This window comes from Phyllostomus hastatus, unplaced genomic scaffold (genome assembly GCF_019186645.2).
Source record: "Phyllostomus hastatus isolate PE091 unplaced genomic scaffold, TTU_PhHast_1.1 phas_contig_40, whole genome shotgun sequence".
Taxonomy (NCBI): domain Eukaryota; kingdom Metazoa; phylum Chordata; class Mammalia; order Chiroptera; family Phyllostomidae; genus Phyllostomus; species Phyllostomus hastatus.
This window is the reverse complement of record NW_025333872.1, coordinates 16,048,841-16,067,216: the sequence shown is the minus strand read 5'-3', so window position 1 is coordinate 16,067,216 and position 18,376 is coordinate 16,048,841. Positions and strand designations below refer to the sequence as shown.

General features: G+C 36.7%; 1 protein-coding gene across 1 annotated transcript in view; it reads right to left on the bottom strand.

Moving 5' to 3' along the window:
• The window catches only part of LRRC1 (leucine rich repeat containing 1), a 140,030-nt gene that overhangs the window by 87,085 nt on the left and 34,569 nt on the right, over nucleotides 1-18,376 (bottom strand). Inside the window, exon 2 of the mRNA XM_045844096.1 lies at nucleotides 2,467-2,584. Within this exon, the coding sequence (XP_045700052.1) occupies nucleotides 2,467-2,584 (118 nt within the window). The remainder of the gene's footprint in view (nucleotides 1-2,466; nucleotides 2,585-18,376) is intronic.

The window sequence follows — 18,376 nt, the reverse complement described above, 5'->3', positions numbered from 1 at the left end:
CACCGCCCCCCCCGCAAAAAAAAACATATACATCATCATGCTACTGAGCTGGAGCAAGGTTCTGCTGGTAGTGGAAAGGCACAGTCAACTCCCCCTCAGCATTTCTAAAAGGGCCTGAGAGAAAAGGTGCAAGACCTGCAGGAGCCCCCACAGAACTCTACCACATGCAGAAGGAACAGCAAAAGATGAGGATGAGTTGAAAAAAGAGGACAGGGGCCCCAGGGACAGAACACTTTTTTGTGTCCCGACACTGACTTCTGCAGAAGCTTAGCTTCTCTTATCAACATGCTGGAAGGTATAAATACACACAGATACAGGTAGTCCTTCTTTCTAAGTATGAATGTTTGAAAAGAAATAGTTGATATGGGAACTGGTAAAAGCGGCGACTGACAATGCTGGCTTTCTACAGAGCATCCCATCCCATTAGAGTTAATAATGCAACTGGGAACCTTCCAGCTCTATGTTTTCTCTCCCCACAAATAACTAAAGCTAATATGTCTCTTTCTCAAGTATTTCTGGACACCTGCTTATTTTCCTTTTTCATGCCCTCTCCAAATTGCTATTTTATTTCTTCAGATTGTATGATTTCAGTGACCATTTTACAACGTCACAGCTTCCTTGCAAAGCCAGCTACCCTTGATAACTGAGATAATGGCTAAGGCAAGAAAGAACAGTTTGAGTTATGTATTCCTTAGAAACATGCGATACAGAATAGCCTTAGAAGCAATTCTGGCCTCTGATTTCTACTCTAAATAACACTCCAGTGTTAAGGGAAACTGGTCATGAACCAACCAAGTCTGTGCTGAGGGGTGGAGCCATGCTTTGTACTACTTGCCACCCCTGTCCCAGGACAGCCACTCTTTTGAGTGTCCAGCAACCTGTGGCTTATAGTTTATGATTGGCTTAAAAAGATAATCTGTTTGACAAATTCCTCACCAAGAAATTTATCAAACAGATGCCAAAGCAGGCACAGAAGCGAAAATGTACATGGAAAAAGACCACAACACACTGGTTCTGGAGAGGCCAGTTCCAGGCAGGTGAGCAGGGAAGGAGGGAGCACCCACCAACAGAAACAGACACACAACAGCAGACAGGCCACGAAACCCTGAGGTGATGTCAGATGTGAGCTCCACACCAGTGCTTTGGGAATGCAGCTCCAACCCCACCCCTACCATCACATCCCCTCAACCTAAGCAGAGGTGGGTCCTATGCAACTAAACAAGCCTCTGTAAAACATGCCCCCAAAACAAATATTTTTCCATTTTTTCCAGTAGCTCAAGGTAGGAAATAATTCTCATGAAAAATAAAAGTAGATCCTATGTCAAGAAACACATAGCTTAGCCAAAAGACAGTTTCCAATTTATGGGAGGTTACAGATGACAGCAATTTAAAACCTGTTGAAAGTGGGGTGTACAATCCTTTTTATTTCATCATGTTTTCAATCAAGTACTGATTATCACTGCTGCCTTGTCACAATGACCACCAAAAAACACTGTATCTGGGCCTTGAAGTTTCTGTGGAAGAAATGAGACTGAAAGATCCAGACCCAATGTTCACTGAGAAGAAATGTAGAGATTTTTATAGGAAAGGAAAAACAAACAGGTATGTGATATGAGAGAAAGACAAGGATTATCATTTTTATGAATAATTCCAGAGGAAATTACACCCGAGCCCTTGCAAGAACTGAATGCCATCATTTAAGACAGGACCACTGGGATCTGCCACTTTAACTAAAAGTAATTAATCACATATGCGATAACAAGCAGGTTGCCAATCCAGGCAGGGAGTGCTCTGAGGGCAGCAAACACGAGGTTAATCCAGGGAACTCATTTATAAGTGAAAGGTTAAACAGGACACAAATATCCTATTAGAATGTTCGATGAAAACAAGCAACATTATAGTAAAATCTGGAAATCAAAATAAACTCACAAATATGCCACAAACTCCAGGGGGCAAGCTCACCAGTGGCCTAATTAGAAATAAATTAAACTGGCAGAAGATGCCTGAACAGCAAGCAGGTCTGTTCACTGTAGGAGACAGATTCTCACAGGAGCACGCCACAGTGAGAGAAGCGAGCTGTTGCCCAGGGCAGTTTCCCCTCCCCTCAGCAGCCCCTAAATACCAGACAAAAGACCACACTACCAGCCCTCAAAGTCACAATCGGTAAAATGAGGGACTTAGATAACAAAATTTCTCAGATAACACTCTAACTCTATGAGTCAGCCTGAACCTACTTTGAAAAAGTTACCATTTAAAAACTGTGTTATGAAAAGTTTTTGTTAAATACCTGTAAGTTGACTAAACTATGCAATAATGGAATTAATTTCATCCTAGGATTTACACATAGCTTTCCCATAACCATCAGGAAAAGTACCTCCAATAACATTTACCCAGTTACATTTATTAAAAATCTCCCCTGGCATCAGAAGAGACAAATGGACAATTCAACTGGAATCTTCTTCTTACCATTTCGAGAGACATCCAGTTCCACCAGCTGCATGAAGTTTGCTATTTCTGGAGGGAGCCGCTGAATTTCATTATCACTAAGTCCAAGCTTTCGTAATTTGACTAGCTGGAAAAATTGCTGTAAGACAAAACAGTTTCACAAAGGTCTCACATATATTTGTAACATAAACTTTTTGTCTAATATGAAATTTAAAACAATATGTTCTTTAAAAATTAGTGACAATGGCACCAATGTCAATTTCCTGATTTTGATACTGTACTATAGTTGTATGAAGATGTTACCACTGGGATAAGCTGGGTACAAAAGAGGTCTTTGTTCTACTTTTGCAACTTCCTTATGAACCTATAGTCATCTCAAAATCTAAAAATTTAAAAAATGAGTAAGTAACTTACTGAGAATATAAGCTAACTAGTAGGTGGTCACATTTTCTACTTATGAAAACTGTTGTTATTTTGTTGGCCAAAAAGTTCGTTTGGTTTTCTCTGTAAGATGGCTCTAGTAGCGCTTAGTTGTTTTTTAACTTCATTCAAAACAATTTTGTTAGATTGTATGCAACAGCTGTCATATCAGTGTGCATTTTAAAAAAAAAATCAAGATTGGTGAATTTATATTCAGCCATTTTAATATTGAAGATGGAAGAAAATACACATTTTTGACATATTTATGCTTTATTCTTTCAAGAAAGGTAAGAACATAACTGAAATGCAAAAAAAGATTTGTGCAAAAATGGAGAAGGTACTGTGACTGATTGAATGTGTCAAAAGTGGTTTGGGAAGTCTCATGCTGGAGATTTCTCACTGGATGATGGTCCATGATTGGGCAGACCAGTTGAACCTAACAGTGATCAAATTGAGACATTAACTGAGAACAATAAATGTTATACAACATGGGAGACAGCTGACATACTCAAAATATCCAAATCAATAAAATTATTGGTGAAAATGAACAATATGTCTTTTATTTTACAGAAAAAAATCATACAGACTTTTTGGCCCACCCAATAAATCTGCAACGTTGCTCTGGCTGGTGTGACTCAGTTGGCTGGAGCAGGTTGGAGCACTGTCCCACACACCAAAAGGCCACCAGTTCAACTCCTGATCAGGGCACATTCCTAGTTGAGGGTTCATCCCCAGTCGGAGCACATACAGGAGGCAACCGATCAATGTTTCTCTCACATCGATGTTTCCCTCTCTCTCTACCATCACCTCTCTCTCAAATGAGAATTTTTAAAAATCTGCAATGTTAAATAGACATATATGAAAATTAGAATAAATATTTTAAAGGTGTTTTAAAAGGCATTACTGCATATCACAAAACACACAAATATCCCACAAATGTGTCATGGAAAAAATTATTTTGACTAATCTAAAAAAGAGCCCACACTAATATTTCCATTAACCATGGCAGGTAGAGCACATTCCTTTTCTCCCCCACACTCTTTAAAAGTTTTTAAATGTACAAAAATGACATTAAAATAATTTATACAGACAAAAATATGGAATAAACTCATAAATACAAGTAAGAGGACAATGCAAACTAGATATGCAATAAAACCCTTGAAGCTAGAAAACAAATGAATAAACAGTAACTAACAAAAGAAACAAACAAAGCTGAAATTTAAGTTATGTGGAGTAGACAATAAGAAATTAGGTCCAGGTACCTCTGAAGGAAAAGGAACTGGTTGGAAAAAAAATATACGAAAAGAATAGTTAGGTCCCCATATTCTCTTCTCTACTGTTTATAACAAGGCAGGAGACGAAATTTCTCTTCTGGAAGAGCTGACTCTCAGCATAGCTCAGAGCAGGGGTAAGCCACCCTACTAAAAACAGAGAGACTGAGTCAAAACCTGCTCAATGAAATCCCACCTACCTTTCACTATAGCGAGGCTCCCAGACAGGACAGACAGATGCAGATAATACCATAGAGATGTCCCATATAGAGATGTACCATCTCTATGTACCATAGAGATGTTATAAGCCCCTCCCATGTACACAGTTTCCAATCTTTTTTTCCCTTCAAGTGCATCTCTCATTTAAAGAGAGCCATTTCTCCAGACACATGAAGGTCCCCAACATGCAAGAAAGAAAAGTGTGCAAGCACACACACCCCAAAAGAAACAAATATGATGTAGAGAACAGAAAAAACTTCATCAACCCAAAATATAATTAATGCCCTCAGAGAAATAAGAGATAAAGCAACATAATGCCATAAAAACAATAAGCCCTTAGAAATTATAAATTATTGTAGCATCAATAAAAGATTCCAATAAAAGAAGTGAAAACAAAAGTTAAGATACAAAGTTAACAAAAAGACAGAGATGAAGAAATGGGAGAAAGAAAAAAATGGGAAAATTAGAGGGTCAGTCTACAAGGTACTATATACTTCAACCAATAGGTATCCAAAGATAGAGAATACAGGCTACTGCAGAACACACATTTCCAGTTTGAAAGAGCCCACAACAGGGCCAAGGAAATGAATGAAAACAGGTACTGAGGAATGTTGTAGAGTTTCAGAACTCCAGAAAGAAGAGATTTCTGTTTCCCAAGATCTGGGTATGGCAGGCGGGGAATCACAGCAAAGAACTGGGAATCAGAGTGGCACTGGATTCAAGAACAACCTTGAAAGTGAGAAGGCAATGGAGCAATGCCTTCAAAATGTAAGAAAAAAAAATTCCTAACCTAGAACTGCATATTCAACTAAACTGCCAATCAAATATGACAGAATAAAGATGAAATGACAGAAATGACAGATGAAAGACATTTTCAGACATGCTTTTCTCTAAAAATATATTTTCCATACACCTTTCTCAGAAATCCACCAAAATGTGGAATTTAAAGGACTAAGATCTGAGACCCAGAAATCAGACAAAATCAGAGAGTCAATAAAACAGAGAGACAAAGGCAATGCCCAGGATAAAATGCCAAAGGAAATTCCAAGATGTCAGCCAAAAGGCCCTAACAGCAGCCAGTCCACAATGGAGAAAATATGGAGGCTCCCAGAAGAAAGTTTTGAGCATAAAATAAAAATAAAAACACATTTGATAAATTATCTGATGTGTTTGGAAATAGTGAGGTGATCTGTTTGGTAATTTATTAGAAACAGGAATAAGGAAAACAAAGCAAGATGGAAAAGAGTTTGAAATTTCTGGAAAAAATATAAAGTATAAAAAGATATAATCCCAACATAAGATCTGGTTATGAATACTTACAGTCATTATACTTTACTATCTATATATTGGTAAAGCCAAAATTTATTTTATGTCAATATTGAAGGATGGGAGGGAAACGACCGTATTTTTAGGACTATAAGGCACATTCCCCCACCCCAAATTTTTCTAGGGGGAAGGGGTGCGTCTTACAGTCCGAATGTAGCATGCCTGGCTCACAGGGCAGGGGTGGGCGGCCTGTTATTTATATTATTAAATATTTTACCAATTTTTGCTTCAAAATTTTTTTCCCATTTTCCTCCTCTAAAACCCAGGTGCGTCTTATGGTCTGGTGTGTCTGACAGTCCGAAAAATTTGGTAAATGCTAAATCTCATCTTCTATAGAAGTGAATCAATAGAAAACTTTAAAGTGAAAAAAATAAATAAATTATAAGCAAGCCGCTTAGCAAGTGAAGGCCAATGTCAGTAGAAACAGCTAAGAGATGAGGGCTCTCAAAAGCAAGAGGCTACTATTCACTGTCACACTCATGGTTTGTCGGGTTTTTAAAAATTATTTATGTCTACTATTTTGCTAAAAAAATAGAAACTGAGTTTATACAGGAAAAAGTCTCTAAGATAACAGGATACTGTGAATAATAATTTTGAAGGACCCTTATATTTCACATTATTTTTTATTTAATTTATTTATTTGGTAAAAGGAATTGTATACTTCCATGATCAAAAAGAAAGCACCATCTTTTGTGGAAGTTTTTTGGTGTTTTTCTAGTGTTTTATTTATTTTTTTTAATTTTTAAATTATTTTACATTTAATATTATTTTGTATTAGTTTTAGGTGTACAGCATAGTGGTTAGACCAACATATACTTTACAAAGTGATCCCCCTGATTACTTCCAGTACCCACCTGGCACCATATATAGTTATTACAGTATTACTCACTATATTCCCAATGCTGTACTTTGCATCCCCATGACTGTTTTGTAACTACAAATCTGTACTTCTCAGTCACTTCACCTCTTCCACCCAGTCCTCCAACCTCTCTCCTCTCTGGCAACTATCAGTCTGTTAAAGGCTCCATCATCTGGAAAGCAACTGGGCAATCCATAGAACATAATTTTTCACATCCACTAACATAATGATACTTTTGAACACTGTCCTTCTAATATTACTGAAAGAAAAACAAGCTATGATATATGATATGTCTTCATATTATGAGTACAAAATGGAAAATATGCATGTCAAATAAGGGACATGAATAGCATGTTAATAATTTGATATTAAGCAAGCAATAAAAACAGTTACTATAAAGACTATAGTACTTGAAAAAGATTTACAATGCAAATATAATTTTTAAAGGAAACAAGATTGTAGGTACACTACATAAAAAAGATGTGTGCATGTTGACAAACAGGAAGAAAACACAGGAAAAAGGTATGCTAGGTGATAAGGAAAGTGCATAAACAACAACAAGATATTTTTAAATAAAATGAACTATGAATCTTCTAAAATGAATGCTACCAATTAGCTGTATATTATAATTAAGGTGCTCACAAAAGAACTAATCCTTTGGGTTTCTTTAATCATACAGTTGAGATTTCATACAGTTGAGATTCTTAAGGAAAGGTATTGAAATGTCTTTATGCTGGCTGTACTAAAGCATTAGCTGACACAAAAGCCATTCAAAAGAGCCACATATTTGAATAATTAAGCTTATGCCAATTGTTCAGAGTCTGGCAGCTTCATAATGCCTCAATGTGTTTACTCAAGCATAAAAAGCTCACTTTGTTTTCCAGGAAAGGCATAATAGCAACAGCACAAAAACCATTACCAATTCCATACATTCAAGGACCATTCAGAAATAATACGAGAAATCAAGTCAATAAGGTACTTACATCTACAGTGAATTACAAATTAGTTTTAGGTCTATGGAAACAACAGTGTACAAATTCCCACATCCAGCACAAATCATAATAGCAAGCAAATTTAATTTTTGTTCTGCATGTTAAAAGCATCCTTAAATACAGCTTGTCACAAATACTACTTTATTCTACGTGGAAAGCACATGCCAGATGTAAAAACAACCCTATCTGCAGGATCCCCAAATGAAAACAGTAATTCCTCAATCCTTCCCTCATTACCCTGATGGATCTTAATTTGGTATCCAAATACTTTAAAATAACTATTTTCTTATAAGATTGACACAATGCCACTAATACTTAATCTTCAAGTTTTCAGCTTTCTCAGATAGGGACACACACACACACACACACACACACACACAGCAAGCCATAAACCCTCCTGCCCTCTGAGATTAGCCAGGGCACATGGAGAACAATTCACATAGCTATCCTGGCACGGCGCCTCGGCGGAGGGATCATGTGATGGCACACACAGACACCATTCTTCAACTATCCACGTTTGATTATAGCACACTGGCCCCCTAGAGCACATTTTGTACAATTATATGCAAAGAAACCCAAATTGCCTTGGCTTGTTAGGCTACACCACAGTCTTCTTATAGCCACATTGTTTGTAGCAGATGTAGAGTCTTTAATTGGGCTGAACAAAATGTTTCTTTCCCCAATCTCCATTTTTAACAAGGTTCTTTTTCCTTCTCTTTAGACACAGTGTTAATACCTCCCTTCTTCTTAGAATGGACATAAGGAAATCTGTCCTACAAGAGCTGTTTACTTTTTTATTACTGTATGTCCAAGGATCAGTCAACCATCCCCTCATTCACCCAAATGTCTCCTCCATAATGTAGAGAAAACATAAACCACTGTGGTGGATTCACCTAAAGGACAACAGTGTAAACAACATTAGTAAATTTCTGAAACTGCTTGACTCCAAGCCATAAAGGATACTAAATATCCTCACAGATTTCCTTACTGGAAACATTCTAACCCTTCAACTAAATATTGACCACTTTCCATCCTATGTAACTCTCATCATGTCCTGCTTCTGTCCCCAACGATCTGAACTACCCTTTTGGGCACCCCCCTTGGCAGAAATATGGCCAACCAATGGTTCTAACCAAGAGGTAAGATTAACACCTCTTACAGTGTTTGTCATTTTGCAATGTTCTTTGCTATTAGACTTATAAAAAGTGACTGTGACTTCATTACCCAGAAATCCTGTGTATATATTAAAAAAAAATCCCTCACATGTTATTCCAGAATACATACAAGAATGTGCCTGATAGAATTATTCATAATAGCCCAAAGCTGTAAATAACCCAAATTCTCATCAATGTTAGATCTGATAGAGGAATATTCTTAACAATGAAATTCTAAATAGCAATGGAAATGAAGATTACTGATAGTTATAATATGCAAGAATTTTAGAAAAAATATTCAGCAAATGAAGCCAGACACAAAAGAATACATACATTATTCCACTTACACAGTGTTGAAAAAAACTGACCAAAACTAAACAATTTCCCTTAAAGATATAAACAGAGGTGGCAAAAACTATACAGAAAAGCAAAAAAAGCAGTTTACTGTAAAATCAGATTTTTACAGTAAACTGTAGTTTACTGTAAAGTGATTATATAAAACCTAGGTGTAAGAGAAAGGACTGTGATCAGGAAGGGCACGCAATGAGCTCCTGGAGTCCTGTCAATGCTCAGTTTCTTAACTTGGGCTGCCGTTACAGGTGTTCATTTAACAATCTATTACAAGCTGTACATTTATACCTTCTGTACTTTTCTATATATGTATTTTGCTACACAATAACAAAAGTTTTTAAGGAAAATACCAGACAATTGTCTGGAAGAATTGACCGGAAGAAAGAATTCTTTAATTCAGTGATTTTCAACCTGTGTGCCCCAAGAATTTTAAAAACTGCAATACCTGACTACTTAGGGCACTGACCTCTTTTCCCTTAGATTGTCAAAATAAAAAAGTACAACAGCCAATGCAACAATCGTTGTCTGGTATGAATGAATCAAAATTATATCTTTTTTGTCAGATCTGCAGAAAAATGTACTTTTTGGTGTGCCATAGAATTTTAGTAATTAGTTTATGTGTACCATGAGATGAAAAAGGTTAAAAATCACTGCTTTAACCTATCAGAGTTAATTACAATGAAAACATTGGCATTATACAATATCTGGAGGAGGAGAGTGACTGTAGTAACTAAAACAATAACAATAATGATAATGTTACTGCCATTATGATAATGCCATTATGATGACATAGCCATCAACCTTTATTGAGGAATTTTTTATGCTTGGCAGTGAACTAAAGACTTTACATGGATTACATTATTTAACTGCAGTGAACCAAGGACTTTACATAAATTGCATTCTTCAATCATCTCAACATTGCCACAAGGCTGATACCTACATGTATTGGGTTAGCCAAAAGGTCTGTTTAGTTTTTTCCATAAAAGAAAAGACACATTTCACCAATAACTTTATTGATTTGGATATTTTGAGTATGTCAGCTGTCTCTCACTATTGGCTTCTAGTGGGTATAGGCCAGAGTGCTGCTAAACATCTTCCAATAAATAAGACAGCCCCACAGCAAAGAATCATTTGGCCGAAATGTCAATAGTACCAAGAAACTTCACAAACCACTTTTGACACATTTGAGCTGTCACAGCACCTTATCCATACACTGCACAAATCCTTTTTTCCATGCTTCAGTTGCATTTTTACCTTTTTTGAAATAATAAAGCATAATAACGCTGAAATGCTGCATATTTCCTCCATCTTCAATATTAAAATGGTTGCACAAAAATTCATCAATTTCAATGTATTTTTAATGGATTTGTGGTTTATTTATTTTTTATTGTTGTTCAAGTACACTTGTCTCCATTTTCTCCCCACCACTCCCCCCCATCCCAGCCACTCCCACTTCCTACCCTTGATCCTATCCACTTTTGGTTTTGTCCATGTGTCCTTTATACATGTTCCTGACAACCCTTCCCGTTTCCCCCCATTAACCCCTCCCACCTCCCCTCTGATTTGTTCTGTTGGTTTGTTCTGAATTTCACTATCTCTAGTTATATTTTGCTTGCTTGTTTGTTGATTAGGTTCCATTTATAGGTGAGATCATATAGTATTTGTCTTTCACTGCCTGGCTTATTTCACTTAGCATAACACTCTTGAGATCCATCCATGCTGTCACAAAAGGTAGGAGCTCCTTCCTTCTTTCTGCTACATAGTATTCCGTTGTGTAAATGTGCCATACTTTTTTGATCCATCCATTTACTGGTGGGCACTTAAGTTGCTTCCAGCACTTGGCAATTATAAATTTCCATGTTTTTTTAATGCACGCTGATATGACAGCTGTCACAATATTACCTAACAAAATTGTTACAAATGAAGTAAAAGACAACTAAGCACTCCTAGAGCCATCGTTCAGAAAAAATCTAAGTAAACCTTTTGACCAACCCAATATCAGTTAGCTTTTGATGCACAACAAACTGTCCCACACTGAGTAACTCAAAAGGATATGCCTATTTTATTTCGCACATTTCCATGGGTTGGCTGGGCTCCTCAGCTGCTGTTACCTGAGCTCGCTCATGTAACTACATACAGATGGAGGGACACAAGGGCTGAAAGACCCACCCTGGCCTCACTCTTATTTACAGTCTGGCAATTAGTGCCAGCTGTCAGCTGATGATCCTCTGTTCTCCACAAGGCCCCTTGTCCTCTCCGTTAAAATAATGGAGCAGCTTCCCTAGATACTGCCCTCTGAGGAGTGTTCAATGGGGCAAAGAAAGAGGCTGCAAGGATGATTGGGACCTAGACCTTGAAATCTGCATAATGTTATTTCTGCCACATTTAGGGAAGTAGAGAACTGGTCTCTACTGGTAGACAAAAGCAGCAGCAGAAATCACACTGAAAGAGGCATGGGATGGAAAAAATCTGGCAGGTTAACTATTTATAACAAAATGAGATAGAATATCCTAGGAAATTCTATGTTTGATCACAGAGTAATGACTTTTCTAAAAGAAATTTTAACAGAAAATATAATAATACACCAAATAAACTTTGGCTAAGATACGATTTTTGGATATATGAGAAGGTTATATAGATAAAGGGACAAGCTTAAGAAATATTCACAGAATATTGGACTAATCACTTGGGTAACAGAGACCAATCAAATATCTCACATCCAGAATTTGAATTTGAAAGGTTTTAGCAAACACTCGAAAATAAAAAGTAATGATGAAATAAGTGTTACTAAGACATTTTTCGGTGCATTTTGGTAAAGAGGTGTGCAATGGGCATGTCCCTGAGTGAATCACTTGATCTCTCCACTCCTCTGTTTCCCTGTGTAAAGAAAAAAATAAACATTAAATGAGCAACGGGCTCTTTTTACTTCCAAAAATTATAGGGTTGCATTTCAAAATACCTTCAGTGTACCATTAGGAAAAAAGAAAATCCTATTAGTACATAACATATTAAGTATGGGGTTAAAAATGCTCTAAATTACGGAAAGCAGATTAGTGGTTGCCTAGGAAATGGGGAATGACTGATGATGAGGATGGGGTTTCTTTGGGGGTGATGAAAACATTCTAAAATTGACTGTAGTGATGGCTGTACAACTCTTCTAATATATTAAAAAACACTGAATTAAGCACTTAAAATGGGTGAACTGTATGGTATGTGAATTATATCTCACAGATGTCAAATCATGTATAGAACTGGTAGGCATCTAATGAAGAAGGAATACCTTTTGATAATAAAAGACTAAGGGAGGAATACTGGATACTTTTATTTCATTGAATCCCTATATGCACCAATGAGTTAATGTTTTTCTCTCCAGTTAATAAATGAAAAAAATAAACCTGAGATTGAGCAACATTTAGTAGATTCCCTGACACTGGTTTTAGTTAATAAAATTCTTTAAGGAAAATTCCAGAAGCACAACCATGTTGCAGGATCACAGAGTAACACATTTTCAGGTAACTACCTGGCAAACAAAACACATTAACGAAACTATATTCTAATAAGAGGAGTAGAAACAAAGTCGTGGGGAAAAGGAGAATTAGGCTAGAAAAAGAGTAACTGCTAAAACTGTGCTAATGCCTATTCCATCCTGATTAGTGAGTTGAGAAGGAGAGGAAAGTGAGCTACAGAAGCATGCATGCACGTGCCAGCACACTTGCAGTGTTGCTGCCAATTCCACCCAAGCAGAGACGGCAGACGTGAAAGGACAAAAATCTACACAGACAAAGGGAATGAATAAATTTCTAGTGATTTTCAACCAGTGTGCTGCAAGAATGTTTAAAATATGCAATACCTGACTACTTAGTCAGGGGCACTCACCTCTTTTCCCTTAGACTGTCAAATTAAAAAAAAAAAAAAAAGGAATAGCCAACACAGCAATAGCCATCCAGTGTGAATGTATCAAAATTATACCTATTTTTTGTCAGATTGGCAAAAAATATATTTTTTGGTGTGCTTAGAATTTTGGTAATTAGTGTATATGTGCCATGCAATGAAAATGGCTGAAAATTGTACTTCTAGAGGATCATGGGCATGGAAACCTACCTCCAGATAAAAGTCTTAAGCAAAGGGAAGGCTGAAACAGACATAGGAAGCAGTAGACAAAAATTTGATGTAAGTTTATAATATGATCTAACAAAAAGGCATATAAAGGGTAAAAAAAAAAAAAAGCCTTGGTCCAGTTTTGGAAGCAAAAGAGAAGATAACACCCAGCAGCAGGACAGTGCTGATGAAAATACACTGTCCATTCAAGTGGCTATCCAAATTTTTATCTCCAGATAGACACAGAATGGAATTCAAGAAACTTACAAATACTTAAGAATCAGAAACATTGATTTGCAAAATAGAAAGTTTATATCCACACACTGCTGCACAGGCCAGGTAACACAACATGAAAGTGGATAAAAGGTTCAACCCCTCAATAAAACCAAGCACTTCTAAAACGTGGAGCCAGGAGAAATACATTTCCTGGACTATTTATTTGCCCATAAGACATAAAAAAATTAAACAGATCACAGGAAAAAGTCTCCTGTTCTAAAGTATGACTTTTTAATCCACTCATAATTCAGTGGCACAGGTACCCTTTCTTTATGCAACAAAGAAAAGGGTACTGACTCTTTTCCTTACATGGCCCTAAAAAGTCACAGAGAAATCAAATTTCAGAGAAGCAAATTAGTTCCCACTGAAGTTAGCATGTATACTTGAGCATTTAAAATAAAGTTTCTTATAATTTACTTTCCTTGAAATAATTCTGTTTCCAATTTTTCTGTCTTCTGGCCTTGATTAATAAAGTTTTATCCTCTCTTATTGGCTAATATATTTTCACATTTTCAAGGTACTTTTATACATTATCAAGCTGTCATCATTAATAAACCCTAACAAAGATATTATTGACCCAAGAATACCACAAGACCCCACAATTAAAATATCTCAGGGGTGAATCACTTTGAAAATCAAAAAACCAAGAAGGATTTATTTATTATGCTATGATTGGATAGTGGATAAGGCTGATAGTGGTATTTACAATGGTTTGGAGAAGAGAAGCTTTCATTAAAAGTGAGATGGGTCAGGACAGCATTACTCGGCTGAGGACCTGAATGTGGGGATAAGCCATGGACACAGGAGAACAGGCTGAGGACACAGGTGGAGAGAGCTTCAAGACTCAGAGTGAGCAGGATTCACTCCGTACAAGGAAGGGTCAAATATGACAAAGTGAAAAGAAAGACATCAACCTGAAACACTAAAAAAAAAAAATGTAAGAAGGATTAAACACAGGATGGTAAATGCAAGCAATAAACTATTATATTGCCATTAAAAATCTTATTTCTAGAGAATATTTAATAATATATACATATGTGTTCCAGGGGTTATGAAAAATGTAAAACTGCATATACACTATAATCCCTATTTGGCTTTTAAAAATATAATAGGAATTTTAGGGAAAGAACTCCTTTTAAAAAGGCAAATCTGGTGAGAAAAAAAGAACTTAAGCCTAATCGAAGATTATTTCACTGTGTTTTTGTACCACAGAAAACCAGATTTTATTTATCTCATTAAAGAAATGTTTTTCCTTTAAACTTGAATCAATTGTATCTTCAAGCAAAACTTGAAGGAGCGAGGAATAACCAGCTCACACACACACACAAAAAGTTCTTCCAATAAAAAATCAAACAGACACTCGATCAAGTTTATTATACTGGTCTTCTATTTTGACACAGAATTTTCAATATGGTTAAATTTCTCATACGTTGTACTCAGGAAAGCATCACATGACTCAAATAAAATAAAAGTTTGTCTAGTGGGCATTCTGTCTTGGATTCAATACAACTTACCCAAACTAATAGCAGTGGCATGCATACACACACACACACACATACTACACACATATATGTGTGTGTATATATGTATGTATATAGTACAGTGCCTATTATACGCAGGGTTTTAAAGTGGAGGAAAAAAATGTTCAAACAAGATGCAATCCTTACTTTCAAGGGACATCCTGGAGCTGATGACACAAGAGAGGTGGACCAAAAGTTAAAATATATATGTGGGAGAAAGTGAATCATAATAAATGAGGCACAAAAATGCTATGAAAGGATAAGAAATGTCTCTTGTCATAAACTACATCTGTTATGCTCCTTCAGGGGGGATAAAGTCAGTTAGGTGGTTTCACGGTCAGTCACGCCACACCAGTAAGATTCCTCTGAGACATCAAATACAAATGGATTATTCAAACTGTTAGGAAGGCTGCTTCCGCATTTTCATAGCAAATACACCAACATCTGGATCAACACTCTAAGTTTTCTGAAGTAACTTTTTTTTTTTAGGCTCAGCTCAAAAAAAAAAAAAGGTCTGGGTAATGGTTGGATAAACAGAATACCTTGGACTGCCTATTAGTTAATGTTTTTCATATCCTAAAGTAATGAATTAATATCCCTAGCCAAGATCTGCACTTTCTGGATAGCAAGCAAGAAATGGAAGCACTCAGTCACTGACACAGTACTTACAAAATTAATCTGAGTTAACAGATTACCACCACTCAAGAGTGGCCCATAATTTTCTAAGGCAACATTTAATGGCACTTTTAGTGCATACTAATCATAAGTAAAAAGAAAAAAAAAGACTTGTCTCTTTTTCTCAATAATGCTGAAGATGACCAAACTATTGTTAACCATTTATCAGGAGACCTTGAAGGGCAGGAAGGAATCTGACTGATTAATACGACATACTTCAGACAAGACTCCATCTCTAACATAAACTGCATGGGTTAATGCCACAGTGGTAGTCAAGATGCTACTTTATTTATTTTGGAGAATCCCTTTCAAAGGGACAGCAAAGTACTATCACAAGAGGAGGGAGAGAATGGTCAAGCAGTAAAATAGAGCAAACACTAATAAAATAAATAATCCAAGCATCAGATGCATACCTTCTGAGGGCCCACAAGACTCCAAATAAATTAAATATATAACTTAGTCTTTGCCTAGACTACGAAGTCACTGTTAGGCCCTAACCAGATTTAAGGCATTTCAAAATATAATGATTACTGTAGAGTTCAACAGTGGAGAAGGGTTTAACTTACCTGCCCAAACATTTTCTAATATATTCTAAATACACACTAGCCACAATATATATTTTCACCCTTCTACAGTCACGATTTAAGATTAAAATTATGCAATTGAATAATTTTATGAGAAGCGTGTCTTTCCACCCAGACAGGCTTGTATTCCAAGTGTTTAAAGCTCCTATAAGAGCAGCCTTGCATCTTCAAAATAAATCTTCTCTCATATTTAAATGTCTCACACATACTAAATTCACACTGTGTCCTACTAGCTGACCAAAACAGTTAAGTGAAAAGCAAGATGGAAAAAACTGAGTAGAATCCCTAGCAACTCACAAACAGTTCTACAAAACCAAAACAGAGCTCATGCTGATCACCACATTTTAGCTTCACAAACTAAACTAATATTAAATTCTAATATTAATCCAGATGAAGAACCACAAACACAAGGCCTAATTTGGAAAACTTTCTGAATTGCCCTACTGTTTAAGGAAAAAGAGAAATCATTAGGTGCCCAAGAGAAAAAGCTCAGCTTCCATGGTCTGCAGTTATGTCTGATTAAGTGCTAAAGTCCAACAAGTCTGCGTTCTTTATTAAGAGGACAGGCAGAGGATTGTCAGAGCCACTTCTTGAAGCTGCTCTTTTTGACATTCTTTAAATTTTATTTCTACTATTTATCAGCAACCAAGATAAGAGGCCAGCCTGACATTCCTAGCATTCATTTAATATAGGAATGTACAGCAATGCCAGACAGTGGCCACACAACAAGCCACTCCACTCACAAACCACAGCGTCTAAGGACATGATTCTTTCATTGCACCTAAGCTCTTCAAAGTGCTGGTAGTGTGCTTATGTGCTGACCAGCTGGTTCCTTGGGTTAAAGACAAAATACTAAGTACTTATTCAGTGCTTTATCTTGAGAGTTCTCAGTTTGAAATCTCTCTTATTGACATGTAATCAAAAAAAAAATTCAAGAAAAAAGTAAAGTAGGAATCCTATGGGATATGACGAGAAAGTATCCAGCCACGTAATATGAAAAAGAGAGACATTTATTGAAGAAAATGCAAGACACAAGATACAAGAAACATTGTTCATAGGACAGTGATGCCTCAGTCCCCTTCAAAGGGCCAGTAGCTACCTTGGGACCTCACAGGGATCTTTGTTGATTGCAGCCCATACACGTTCAAAATTCTCAGGTGTTCTGCTTGTTGCAGGCCTTCCAAAACGTGGATCACTTCCAAAAGATTCTCGACCCATCTTTGAAGCATTTGTGCCACACTTTTATTTGCACTGCATTCATTGCATTATTCCCAAAAGCCTTCTAAATCATCCGAAAAGTTTCTGTGTAAGGATGTTCAAGCTTAATGCAAAATCTGATGCAGATTCATTGCCCTACTCACTCGGTCATTTTGAATGTGATGGCCACACAGTACACATGCTCACTCAATGGCTTCTACTGCCCCCACTGACTAGTAAATACAGTGAGTCGTCATTGTTCAAGCATACACATACCAGTTGACTCCCCTTGGCTGCCAGGCACATCGATGGCACACAAACTGTTCTCATTACATTAACAGTGGCTAGACTTTTTCCGGACAGACCTCATACTCCCAAACACAAATCTCCAAGTAAAGAATAAGAGAACAGTATTTCTTTAGCTCCTGGACTTCTGGGAAACAAGCAACAGCTCTCAACTATTCAGACAAAATGGCATGAACAATTCCCAGAGCAATTTTCTGAGGTAGCTCTGTGGTCCTGATAGCTTCTGTACTACCATTTCCCTGAATCCAGCTCTTCACCCAGATGTGTATAATTCATTCATTCATGTCATGGCTCACTATATCATCACCAATGGGGGCTGACCCTAACCTGGTACCACTATCAACTTTTCCCTCAGGAAAGCACCTTAAACAGCCTAGTATTCTGGACAACAACTCATCAAAGACTTAAGAATATCTTGTATGCATGGGTAAAAGCAATTTAAAATTAAAATGCTACAGTACCAGAGTAGACTTTGAAAGTCTAATTTACAAGACTTTCCAACACTTTACTTTTTACAAAAGCAGTTCTAAAATAATAAGAAATGTTTCTGTAATGTATAAAGTATTAGGTTAGGGGCTCTGCATTTATTATCTCATTTAATCTTAAACACATCCCTGAGCCAGGCAGCTACTCTAATTTCACAGATAATGAAACTGAAGCACAAAGAGGTTACACAGTGGGCC